Source organism: Spea bombifrons, chromosome 3 (assembly GCF_027358695.1).
Source record: "Spea bombifrons isolate aSpeBom1 chromosome 3, aSpeBom1.2.pri, whole genome shotgun sequence".
NCBI classification, from domain to species: Eukaryota; Metazoa; Chordata; class Amphibia; order Anura; family Pelobatidae; genus Spea; species Spea bombifrons.
Window position 1 is genome coordinate 106,052,038 of NC_071089.1, and position 13,701 is coordinate 106,065,738.

Genomic DNA, 13,701 nt, shown 5'->3' on the forward strand with positions numbered 1-13,701 from the left:
ACAAGGGGAACTCGGCCTGTCTCCCTGCTCCAAGAGCTAAAGGTCTTTAACTCCTGACGGCAAACCTACGGATTTCCGCTTTACGCAGCATCGCGTAGATAAGGTAGGTTAGATGGGGAAGGGGCTAGGGAGATTAGTAAACGAAGATGAACATGAAGATTCTTCGTGTTGTATGTCTTTGTCTTCGTATATGTTTTGCCGCAGCCATGTTCCGTATTCGTGTTCATGTTCGCCCAAATACGAATGCACAAGTCTACTACAAACATTTAGATCTAATTGCTATATTGGATAAAGCATATTTGTTTTACTGCATTACATAATCTACTCACCTTCCTAGGGGCCCAATTGCCACCGTAAAATTCCCTCCAAGTGTAAGGTTACCGCCTTTTGCAAAGGCTTCAACAGCTCTTTTATGATTCAGTATAATAACCAGATCAGAGACCTATAAATAAAGAAAAAAATTTGCATTAATAATTTAACTTGTTTTCCATACACTATTTTAGATGTTACCGTTAGCACATAAAGGACATACGTATACTTACCAAGCAGCACAAGATGATAAAGCTTTGAGTTTGCCTCTGACTATTTATTCACTTAAATAAGCCAAGAGCTGACAGTTGCATTTGACTTTTAATAGTCTTAATCATTTGGCATAGGCCCTTTCAGAACCCAATTCAGAGTAATTAAAGAGAAACTTTGACTACCAAGTCCTGGAGGAAAGATGAGCTCGTGGGAGCTCATGTGAGTTGAACTGCCATTGATTTCAATTGACGCACTGCTGGGTAATTTTTAAGTAGATAAAAGTTGATGTCCAGTGTTACTTGATTTTTTTTAATTTTATACTATTTTTTCTCTGACCTAATTTATTCAGTTATTTTATCGATGCATTTGTATATTTTTATAGTCATTTTTCTACAAAAGGTAAGTGCAATTTACTATTAAAAATGTGTTATGTGAAGGGTCTCAGATATAGTTATACACTTAGGGTTGTATCAGTAGACTCACACACAGTAAAAAAAAAACCAGTCAGATTCCTCTAAATCCAGCTTTCTTTAGGGATGATTAAGTAAATGGAGATACTATTACATGTCTTGAATTAATTAGTATCCGTGAAGTCGGAACACCTAACTAAACATGCAGACCCACCACTTTTTTGTGTTATTTTTGGATAAGCAATGAGGTTCCCAACGAAGTATCAGGACAAAGCCTCAACAATTGGGAGATAGATATGCGGGATATAAAGAATGCTCACAATTGCATGTTTTAAAACATTTTAACGTATATACATAACATAGTCCACATAGGAACCAATGTTATGTTTAATATAGACATGCTGCTACAAAAGGAATTCAATCAATCCAAATTATTTCTACTTTAGCCACCACAAAGGGACACAGAGTAATACCAACGCACTGGAGGTGTGGGTATCAGAAGTCAATTTACAAAATTAATTTTAAATTATTTTTTCATTTATTTTGTGTCATTGCATTTAATAAGTCACAAAAATATGTTACTCAGTATTCTGAAATCAGGCTGCACAACGTGTTGTCGAAACAGGGCAACAAATTTGTTGCATCACTTATTTAAAAATCACTTTTTGCTTAGATGAATTTAAAATATAACTACGGTAGATAATTAGTGGTATAATAATTGTGCCATAAATCCTTACCAATTTAGACCCAAAGGAGGACCATAGCAGTACACTGTGGATCCTCACCCTATATCTGCAAATAGCTTAGGCACAATACCTATTGGTATCTGAATCTGTCCCTATTCTTGTCCAAGGCCCTTACTGTTAATATTTCTATGGTCATGTAAAATAGCGCAAGCAGAGTTGACCAAGGCCAAAAATCTTGGGACGGCAAGTAAAATACACATGGGTAGTAGAGCATCAAAGTTTTATCAATACTCTGAGCCTGGTCACAGCAATTCTATTACGCCAGGGACTTAAACAGGAAACCGGTGAAGGAGTGTTTTTAAGGAAACAATTAAGGATAAAAATTAGCATGTGACCCAAGTCTGTAAATTTCCACATTCCACAAACAAGATGGCAGCCAAAATAGGTAGGCAAATAAAATAAAGAGGAGCTGATGTCATCATGCTTAGAAAGCACATGCCTTACAATTAATTATACACTATCGCATTGACACATTTAAAGAGACAGTGAATTCTTTGACTTAAGTTCAAATTAAAGTACATTAATTTAGTCCCATCTGTCAAATTGTTCAGTCAGTTATCATAAATTTGACAACTCCAAGATTTCAACATTGATTTCAAAATAGTTTTTTTCTTTCTTGGTCCTCTTTAATGAAAAAAAAAGCCAAGAAGTCCTATTACATTATTCTTCAGAAACCCGGCAGGAGATGCATTCAGCCAAACACATCGACTGGCACATTATATGTTTAACCGGCAGAAGCCCTAGTTCTGGCTCAGCGAATGCGGTGCTTGAGCATCTATGAATAAAAATGGGAGCACTTTCCTGCCCCTGATTGATCAAGCAGCCAATCAGTGGCAATAATCCTCATACCAAGGTAGGTAGCTTTATCTTTTTTTAATTATTATTTTTTCATTTTCAACAATGCATATGAAAGTACTTACATATACTTTGATATGCACTGTTTGTTGGCTCCCTGGTCACCGGAGTGTCCCTTTAAATACCTTACAAAGTACACCAATATGCATTCTTCATTGGCAGGGCTGTATGGGACTACTTTTTATTTTTTTCTTCTCAGTTTTGTTCATAAATTAATATTAAATACATTAGTTTAGTAATATAGATGCAAATCCAATATGCAAAAAAATACAGAAAAATGATGCAATAGAATGGAACTGTTGATACTGCTTATATGGCTATTTACATATTTCTATTAAAGTAATGTTCTGATATTAAAATAATTTGTATATTTTTAATTTGCTAAAACAGCTCTCAATCGACCTACTCCGTAATCTGCCACAGCCTTATCTGGCACACTAGAACATTTATGTAATAGAAGAATATCGCTGCAGGGAGACACTATGCATATTTTATTACAGTAAATACAACCAAGTTGTTTTTCTGCAAGTTTTCCGTCTAAACATTCCCTCTATAATATTTTCGAATTTAATGTTCTCATCCTGTGCCAGTATATACACTTCTGTCATGCCTCGTGTTTTGAATTATTATTTAATTGGATGTTATATTAATTATATTTTTGGGATATTATCATTGACATATTTTGACAGGGTGCTTGTGTGGGCTCAGTTTTAAAGTGAACAAAGGTTGTAAAATCAGCCTAACCCCATTATTTTAGACACATTCCACTGCCATTTTATTACAACTGATATGGGCTGTGCTCCAAAGAAGTATATATATATCATGTTAGAGACTTCATAGGTAATCATCAAGCCATCAATTTCTTTGACGTTTCCATGGGGCTATAATAAAAACATGCTGATTGCGTAAAATTTCCATTATAATAAGAGACAAACATATTTCATGAGAATGGGGCCTCTATTGAAATGCTCTTCTCCATTAGAAATTACAATATAATCAATGCCCTTATATCAATTAAATAAACTGTTCGACTTAAGTTTAATAGTAGTAGATGCCCACCCCCTAGCAGAATAAAACACTGCCTGTACCTGTCCAGCTTGATGGTATCTAGGTTGCTTTTACGAGGCCATCTCGCTTAAAGTCTCCCCCCCTTTAAAACCTCGAAGACTATTAGATAAACTATTCTTTTAAGGCTTATACTGTATCTATATAACACCTTAATGAAGACCTAATTTTGTCAGGGATCACTGTGAAAACATTTATTTCTGTTGATCATCGTATAATATGTTGACACACACCGATGTCTGCTGACCATAAAACTTCCATAATTTGTTTCGGAAAAAGCGGTCAGCATTAGTCTCATCATTCCCAGCAAAACTGCCCTTAGAGAAATCTGTCCTCAGCAATATTCTTGCCTGGTAGAACAGAGTTTTGCGGGGAACCTTAAACAGCTATATTAACAGATTAAACAGTTTAAATAAAACAAAAATGCATGGAGTCACTTGTGGATCCATCCATCAAACAACTTATTGTCAGAAAAAACAAGGGAATGATGTCGAGTTTCTGGAATATTTTATTTTAGGTTCCATGATTACCTTCAAATTAATAAACTGTAACTTATGAGGAGGAAGAAGAAAACCAATCATCATGTTTTCAAACTTCAACTTAATCTTCCTGTAATAGAGCTGGCGAACGAGAATCTGCAAAATCTAACCTCTTGGACATTCTGTTTAAAAAAGTACGTAACCCTCAAAGAGAAAGAAAGCTTATCATAAGTGAATTAATCCGATGCAACTTCAACAATGCCGACACTTTGAAGTGAAAGGAGTGATTATTTAAAGCAACCACCTAACAGTGACCTATTGGCTTTTTGGAAAGAAAAGAGCATTTGATCTTTCCCATTTCTGTGAAAATTTAAATGGATTTCTTGGTAAATCCGGGCTCAAATACTTCATCAGGAAGAGGAAAATTCTGTTAGGTTAATACCTAATTCCAAACCATAACGTTGAAACACTGACATGGGCAAAGAAGAATAAAGATACGCTCTTTTAAACCACTGTCTTGAACATCGGATTAATTCAAAGAAAAACATTTTAGTTTTCTTATTTTTACTTGGTAATTTTATTCCTTGGATTTCTTTTTGGGATATAATGCAAAATGGTCAACAAACTAATAATCCTTTAGGTGCAACACACGCACAATTATCTGATTGTTAGTTATTTATTTTTAGTAAGGACATCTCCAACAATTTTCTCTTTTAGTCATTTATGCCCTAACCCAAAATAAGCAAATTTGTGGGCCTATGGGCTTGATTCATAGATTCCTTAAAAACTTAAGTAGTTTTAAAGCAGGCGAATAAAGAATAGTTTTGGATTCAGAGACCTAAATCAGATGCACACTTTGCTATAAATGTATCTATGTAAAAGATATGAGGAGGTCCAGATCTACATGCGCCAAAGTGTGGATGATTAATTAGCATGTTACCTGAATGTGTGCCGTGGGCATTGAGTCACTGATTACTTTGTTACAATTTATTATCTCTTTTTTTTTTTACGGCAAAGGTGCAGGAATTCTTACGTACTTGTGCAGTATGTGCATTTTACCGTATTTGCTCGATTATAAGACAAGGTTTTTTTCAGAGTAAATGCTCTGAAAAATACCCCTCGTCTTATAATCGAGGTCGTCTTCTAATCAGACCTCAAAATGTCCGCTGGGGCCATGCTGCTTACCGGGCTTTGGTCGCGAGCAGCAGGAGAACAGGAAGCTAGGAGAGTGTCACATAACTCTGCCTCCCCCCTCCTTCCTCTGGGGACGGGGCCAGAGAAGTTGCTCGCACAGCCGGGCCCCTACAGAAGTCTTCGAGTGAGAGATCTGCAGTTCAGGTAAGGGGGTGGGGAAGGGTTTTTGAGCAAGTATGTGTGATTAATGGAATGAATGAGTATTTAAATGTTTGTGAATGAGTGTGTGTTAGTATGGATGTGTAAGGGGGGTGGTGGTGGTAGCATGGCATAGGGAGGCTGTACTCAGACTCCTATCATCCCCAGGTTCCAGCATGTACTGGCTGCCACTCTGGCATATAGGGGATTAAAAGGCACATCATGGGGCAGAGTGGCAAATAGGGGGTATAAGGCATTTCTGGGGGCAGAGTGGCAGCCCTGGGGGCAGATGTGCATAACTGGGGGGGCAGGTTGGCAAATAAAAGGAAATAAAAAATATATATTTTTCTCAATCATAGCTTTTATTAAATATGAAAATATTGTTTACATGAATTAATATTTACTAGTAAAACTTTTTTTCCTATAGGGTAGTCTTATATTCAGGCTTTTTGTTTTTTTCCTAAATTAATATTTAGATTTTGGGGGGTCGTCTTATAATCGAGCAAATACGGTATTTTGTTGTATTAAGTTTCATAAAAAATAGTTAATAACGTGTGTAGCAAAACACGCGCTGTTACATATCTGATGTGCAGTTCTGGAAGAAACTATTTCTGCATGATTAAGTTTGTGATTGTTCACTTTTTTGTTGACTGACTGGCATTTTGTATGCTTTAAATCATTTTTTTTTTTTTTTTACATTTTTCTTGTGTTGGGTCATCTTTAAACCTCCTTTCCTGATCAGCTGATTTGATCCATGGATTGATTTGATTGCCGCCCCACCGATTTAATTGATTTTGATTTAGGACCTTTAAAGCGTTAACCAAGTGATGTTTTTGAAGTCACAGTGTGTTTAACCTTTACATGAGATCATTTGCCAAAATATGACACTAAACCATTATATTTATCTCACTTCACTAAAAATATTAAAACATGTTGTAGCATAGATGTCAGCCTTTTTATCCTGAGGCATATTAGCAACATACCTTTTTCACAGTTCAAGTCTGCACCAGCTTATAAGATAGGCAGTGCCCATCAATGTAGAACATGACTTTAATGGTGGATATGTTTTAACAGCCACACTGCTATGCCACATTTATATAAAAAAAAGTACTAAATCATAAGTTCTTTAGCACACATATATCAAGCACTGTACAAAAAACGTGCCATCTAAAACAAATGAATGTGTGCTAAAGCTGTCATTGTCTTGCATGCATGCATACTGAATATATGAAGGTTGTCAGTTTCACTTGCACTGCACTTATAAGCCCTAATAAACTAAATTGAAACATGTATATAGGTGACATACAAATAAAAAAATGGCATACCTTGTGTCCTTATAGGCAAGTCTTACACACGTTCATATTGGCATAAGTGTATTTCCTTAGCTTAAAGTCACAATAACACCTTAACTAAGATATTGGGTTGTCCTGGATGCTTATCAGAATTTCTGTAATGTTTATATGAAGTCACACATACGTAGCTGGAAACGATGACCCTAGGATTTTCCCCCAATTGAAATACGTTACGCAATTTAAAGAAGCAAATTAGAATTTTTCATTTTGAAAGGTATACTGGTCGGTGTGCTTAGAAAGCTCACATGGCTTTATTCATTTAAGTGGTACTTTGCAGGTTAAGTGCAGTTTAATCTAAACAAACTTTAGTATTCGTTATGAAAGGCCAAACTCTGGTAGGAGTCTTCTGTAAGACAGCATAGTTAACAGAGTTTTCTAGAATGTTACCCCACCAATTGAACCATGAATTATGTAGGGTCATCTTAGTCCCTCTGACAGAAGAAACCTGCTAGGGTTGGCCTTTCAATAATAGTGAATAGACCCCACAGTATAAATGACATCTATTAGTAGGGTGGGGCCATAGGCATTTATTAATGCAGAGGACAGATACTTAGCTTCTCAAATCCAAAGACACCACCTGAAATCTAATGACAATAAGGCCTATTTACTAAAGAGGACATTGACATGACAACCCACAAGAGGGTTGTAGTTTCAACTCTTTGACTTCACCATACATAAAAAGAGCCAACCCAAGTGAGCTACTACTGCAGAAAGACATTGGCAGGCCGCATATAATTCCTCTCGCTAATTGAGATGCATTATGTAGAACTGGCTCAGTCGCTCTTGCTGTAGACACCTTTAAGTGTTGGCAATTCTTAATGGATAGTAAAGCGAGGTAGTTGAAACTACAACTCTCCCATACACGCTCTTCATAACTATCTATTCATTTTGTGAATAGATCTCAGTGGTCTGTTAATGGGTTATGAGGAAAATAAGTTTATGAATATCTGGCAGAAAATTTAACTAATAGCAACCACCATTATAACATATTTATTTCAACTGTACAAAGATGCAACCTGTACAGGTACAAAACACTTGTATCAATACTAGGTTAGTAGTCCTTTCTTGCTATTAAAAGAACAAAAAAGACACGTTTGGATGGCCCTCAAAATCAGGATAATCAGACTTGGTGAAGAAGAGTCCCACGTTACTATTAAAAGCAGTAATATAGGAAATTGAACAGAATGATAGAAAGGAGAGCAGCAAGTGAGGAAAGAACATAATTTATGGTGATGCTCATAAAACACATCCGGAAAGATAACAGAAAATTGCTGTTACGCTAAATAAGGTGGCAAGCGACAAATCTATTATTTTAAGCAACATTTCAAAATAGAAATGTTTTCTGTAGCAGTGGGTCATTCAGAAAGCAGAATGCGTTGATCTAGACAACTGGAACAGATGTTCTTAACACGTTACTCAGCTGGACAGCTGTCTAATGTTCCTCGAAAAAGATTTCCTCTAATCAGTCCCACTCGGCGTTTCATTACGCCATCACAGACTTGTGAGACAGGTATCAGAAAATCAGCTAGCATCATTACAGAGAGATTTGCATTGGGAGAAGCACATTTGTGTCTTGCATGTATACTCGTGTATTACAGGAGAGAGCCTGGCTATATGTAAATTTGAATTACATTCAAGAAACGGTTTAACATTTTCATAGTAACGTCAGAAATTTCACTTTCTTTGAAAGTTTGCGAATGTTGTTCTTATTAGCGTAAAATCGGAATGAGATAAGAATTGTCTTCAAAGTTCTTACACGGCCGCAGATATTTGTGCTCATCTATAAAAGCTACATTGTAGGTGCCCGGGATCAATACGCAGGGCCAAATTACTATTACACAACATCAAATTATATGTCTGTCTACATCAAAAGCCAGTAAAGTGCATAAGCCAACACATTCAAGTTACACAAGAACACAGCTTTTAATAGAGCAATTAGAAATAATTAAAGTTAAATGTATATTTTATTGGTAAAACAATGCGTCATAATAATCGACGGTTTTTCATTTGATTTGTTTAACCCCAGAACTGCCCTAAAAGACAATTTTTTACCGAGTAAAATGTAAAGAGGGTCCGCTGCAAGGAATAATATCGCCAACTTTTGAATTCATATAAACATGGTTAATCTTACAAATGTTAAATGCAGCTACGCTCTCTTTGTGGTATTGAGAATTATAAGCACAGCAATATCCCCATGCCAAATAATAATAATAATAATAATACTTTTTTCCTGTACAAGATTGCTAAAACATATCACCCCTGCTTGTATCTTTAAATCTACTTGTCAGCTTGGATCCTTCTAGGTTAGGGGTATCAGGCCCTCACCTGTTTTATCAACATTCATGTCAGATTGCCGTCATCACGCTTGCCTCCAGTTTGGTTTCCAATCTAAGCTTACGATCCCAACAGCATGCTTATATGGCAAGGTATTATGTGGTTGATAATTAAAATGAAGTGTACATACACACACTGTTAATTGCCATTTATAATGCCATTGTCACTTGTCAAACTAGTAAGATTCCTGAGTTCTGGGTATAATTTATTTGATTCTCCAGTTTTAGTGACTCCCCATAAATATGCAAACCCAGCTAGCTCAATCCGTAGAGCATGACACTCTTAATCTCACGGGTCGAACTCCATATTGGGGACACAGATAGTTTTTATGTCCACATAAAAATCACCTTGCACCATTTGTCGCAAATGGGGCGATATAATACAAATATATATTATTAGGAAATACCAAACAATATCAACACATGTGGTTTGGAAGAAAGGAAACAGGAGGGAGATGTGATATAAACATTTAAATACATAAAGGAGTATAAAAAAAAAACTACAGGAGAGACTTTTATTTTAAAGAAGGAGAAATGAAAAAAGAACTAGAAGTTTTAAAAGCTTTTACTTGACTGAGATGGTGGTAGATAAATGGAAAATCATTGCAACAGAAGTGGCTGATACACTAATCTAAATACGCACGGGATAGACATAAAGCAAAGTCTTTACATCAGGAAAATGAGTAGACTAGATGGGCCGAATAGCTCTGATCTGTCGTCTGTACCGACCTTTGACTGTCCTTAATTCGATTCGGTCCTTACTTACTTGGCAGCTTAGTACAACAGAGGAAAGCTGGAAGCCAAATAACTAAACTCCTCATTGACTGGAAACCAGAGACAATGGTAGGGAAAGACACCTGCCTCATTGCTTCCAGTCCACCTCAGCGTATGAATCAGTTGTAGCGCGTGGAGACATTTTCACAGCATTTGAAGGTAACAGTTATCAGCAATACTAATCAAATGTTACTGCACCCACACAGGCAAAATAATAAGCCATATCACTGTAATTGTTATTGCTCTTAGCAAGCACATTGAAAAATAATTATTTTGCGACATCTACACTAAGAACACCTTCCCCCCACAACACTTACTTCAATTCCGACTTCAAATCCACCACCTAGGCCGGCTATACCAATGGCAGAAGGAGCAGACCATTCTAAAAGGGAAAAAGAGAGTATACATGTCTCAAACTTATAATAAGATATTGCTGCATTTTCTCAACCTCAATATCAGATTCATATATCATGTATATATATATATATATATATATATATATATATATATATATATATACACACACACACACACACACACGCACACACACAGGTATATGATATATGGGGTTTTCAAGCTATTAAATGCGTATTCTAACAATCTCTTATTCACAAAGGATCTATAATTTGCCATAGAATATCATTACCACTAAGGTTGTTTGTCTATACAACCTTACTATTATTCTTTATTTCTAAAGCGCCGACAGATTCTGCAGCGCTGTACAAGGTGAAAAGGTTACAGATAATGACAGGTACAATACAACAATTGACATACAGGTACGAGAGGAATGAGAACTCTTATTTCAAATGTGTGCATTGTGGAAGGTAATATGGAGAAAAAAATGTTGCTAGCCATCAATTTATTTAACCTTTAGTTAAGTTGCCTGCAGTATGGACACGGTTTACAACTGACATTTGCCAACAACATATGCAAGTGATGTGCTAGCAATGACAGATTCTGCATTGCTTTGATCTGTGGGCGATGCTGATGTTTCACTTCGCACAGCATAAAAAATTGCATAGGCATTCAGGGTCCCCATCATGCAGTGATCACATACATACACGCTAATCCTTTATAGCACCAGCCATTTGTATATGAGAGTGATACACAGTTAATAAAATGCTCGGAGGTTTAACACACAGTAGACATGTAGAGTGTAGACAGTAGACATGTAGACAGTAGACATGTGCTTCCGCACCAGTAGATTTTATAACGATTTCTATGCTGGGAAACCCTTTTCTAGATGCATTAAATTGTATGCTGAATAGTTTCAAATGTAGTTTGGTTCATCAATTGTCTAGAAGACACAACAGCAACTGATCAAACAATCTGCATGTGAAAAGAGATTCTAATTTGACTGGATAATGTAGTGAAAAGGTGTGAATGACCTGCTCCAAGAGCATCACATATGGTATAAATGAATAATAGTACACATTAAATGCTTCAAAACATATTTACATTGTGTGTTCAAAGCTCTCCAGAAGCTTCAGAAGTCCAACTGGACTTCGAATTAAATGGAGATGCAACTATCCTGCCCTGACTTCAGAACGCCTGCGAGTGAAGCTGTGGATTGCTGAAAATAATGTGTATGGACATCATTTTTGGCATCAGCAAATAAAGTGTTCTGATCTCCAGGAGGCTTCTTGGTCAACATAATTGGATTGTGGGTAGGTGAGTAATCACGTGAAACATTTCAGTAAGCAAACATTTAATAATTATGGGAGTTCCAGCTCCAGAGTTCCAGTAAGTTCGCATTACTAGCACAAGGGCCAAGCTAAATTCCCAGACACCCCCTGTAAAGAGGAATTTATATTAAAGTTTTAAAAAAAGGAGTAGTGAATCTGATGAACACAAAACTTACGTCCAGTAGGGAGTCGAGCAAGAACTATACCACTTCCTCCTCGGGCAGTTACTAAAAAGCCAGCTTTTATCACAGATAAAACCGCAAGACCTTGTGCTTTTGCTATAACATGAGCTGTAGGAGGAAAAAACAAAGAAACATTACACTTTTGAGGATTAAAACATTTGTTTGTATTAAGGGTATCCACAGATATAGTTTTGTTTGCTTGATTTTTTGTTTAGGACAAGTAGGGTTTTCTTTTGGAATCCTATTTATGCAGCACGCAATGTTTACTAGGAAGAAACGGGCAAAAATGAGAACACATTGCTCATAGATTTACTCAGTACATACAGCTGAACCAAAAAGTGAAGATAATATAGAGACAGACATAGAAGCTCTGCCTCAGAATGCCATGGTTGTGGGTATCCTTGGTTCAAAATATATTTACCCCCCATAAGTCTATATTGATCCTTTCTGGTGAAGCTCTCTTGGCTACCTATAGCATTGTCGTTGTGCGAGGACTGTCCCTGTACTTGAGCTATACATACCCCATGAACATGTTGTATATCAACACATAAATTCATTTCGAAAAATTCAGAGAAAGATTTAAAAAAAAAAAAAAGATAGGTTGTAATTGTTTGGTTCATACTTCCCCAATAAAGAAAGTGCTTTCCCCGTATAAAACACATATCATTAGCTAAAGAAAGTTAATGTTTTTGAGTCATAGCGCTCAAGCTATTTCCAGTAAAACATTACACGGAAGCTTGTATGAGTTTCATAGAATGATCCCTAGAGACAAGAGTGATTTGGAAAACAGACAAGATACTTCTCATACAATTACAAATCTTCTACAATAAACCATATCTAAAATGTCAAGTAGTCCCAAACAAACAAAAACCTGATCATTATACAGATGATCAAATAGTTAAATTGAGCCGTTAGGAAAACAGGAACACCACAATATATTAACACATAATCTAATGGATATTTTGTGGCTCTGTCTCAAAACGTGCATTATCTGGTATAAAAAAAAAAGGTCCCCATACGTACCAGGAATAATTTTATCCGGTCCAGTGCGAGAACTTATTTCTGTAAATTCCCTCAAAATGTTTGCTGCTTTTTTAGCTTCGGATTTCAAGTTTGAAGGAATTGGATTATTCACTGTAAATAAATACAAGGTATAACACTTAATAAAAAGCGACAAATTCATCCATGTCATTTATTTTTGAATATACCGTATTTGCTCGATTATAAGACGAGGTTTTTTTCAGAGCAAATGCTCTGAAAAATACCCCTCGTCTTATAATCGGGGTCGTCTTCTAATCAGACCTCAAATAGAGGTCTGATTAGGAGACTAAGATCCAGATCCCCCGCACCGCTGCAGGGGACCTGGATCCTCCTGTCGTCGCCCCCCCCCCCCCCCACACACACTTACCGGTGCTTCCGGAGGTGAAGTTGGCAGCGGGGGTTTGTATGCGTCCGTCGCAAATACCTTCCCCGACTGTCAGAGATCAGAGTTCCAGAGTTCCTGATCTCTGACAGCCGGGGAAGGTATTTGCGACGGACGCATACAAACCCCCGCTGCCAACTCCACCTCCTTCCGGCTGCCGCGGAATGAGACGTCAACCCGCTGCCCCGGCAATACAGCAGGAAATTGGAAGCACCGGTAAGTGTGTGTGTGTGTGTGTGTAGGGCATTTCTGGAATGCCTTACACCCCTATATGCCACTCTGGCACTTAGGGGGTTAAAAGGCATATTATGGGGCAGAGTGGCATATAGGGAGGTATAAGGCATTTCAGGAGGCAGAGTGGCGTTAAGGGGGCATTTAATAGAGCACTCTGCCTCCTGAAATGCCTTATACCTCCCTATATGCCACTCTGCCCCATAATATGCCTTTTAACCCCCTAAGTGCCAGAGTGGCATATAGGGGTGTAAGGCATTTCTGGAGGCAGAGTGCTCTATATAATGCCTTTTAACTCCCTTAATGCCACTC

General features: G+C 37.1%; 1 protein-coding gene across 1 annotated transcript in view; it reads right to left on the reverse strand.

The window, feature by feature from the left end:
- SH3YL1 (SH3 and SYLF domain containing 1) overlaps positions 1-13,701 on the reverse strand; it is a 51,520-nt gene that overhangs the window by 25,458 nt on the left and 12,361 nt on the right. Inside the window, exons 2-5 of the mRNA XM_053461020.1 lie at positions 12,759-12,869; positions 11,730-11,843; positions 10,186-10,250; positions 330-442 (exon numbers count right to left, since the gene is read on the reverse strand). Of these exons, the coding sequence (XP_053316995.1) occupies positions 330-442; positions 10,186-10,250; positions 11,730-11,843; positions 12,759-12,869 (403 nt within the window). The remainder of the gene's footprint in view (positions 1-329; positions 443-10,185; positions 10,251-11,729; positions 11,844-12,758; positions 12,870-13,701) is intronic.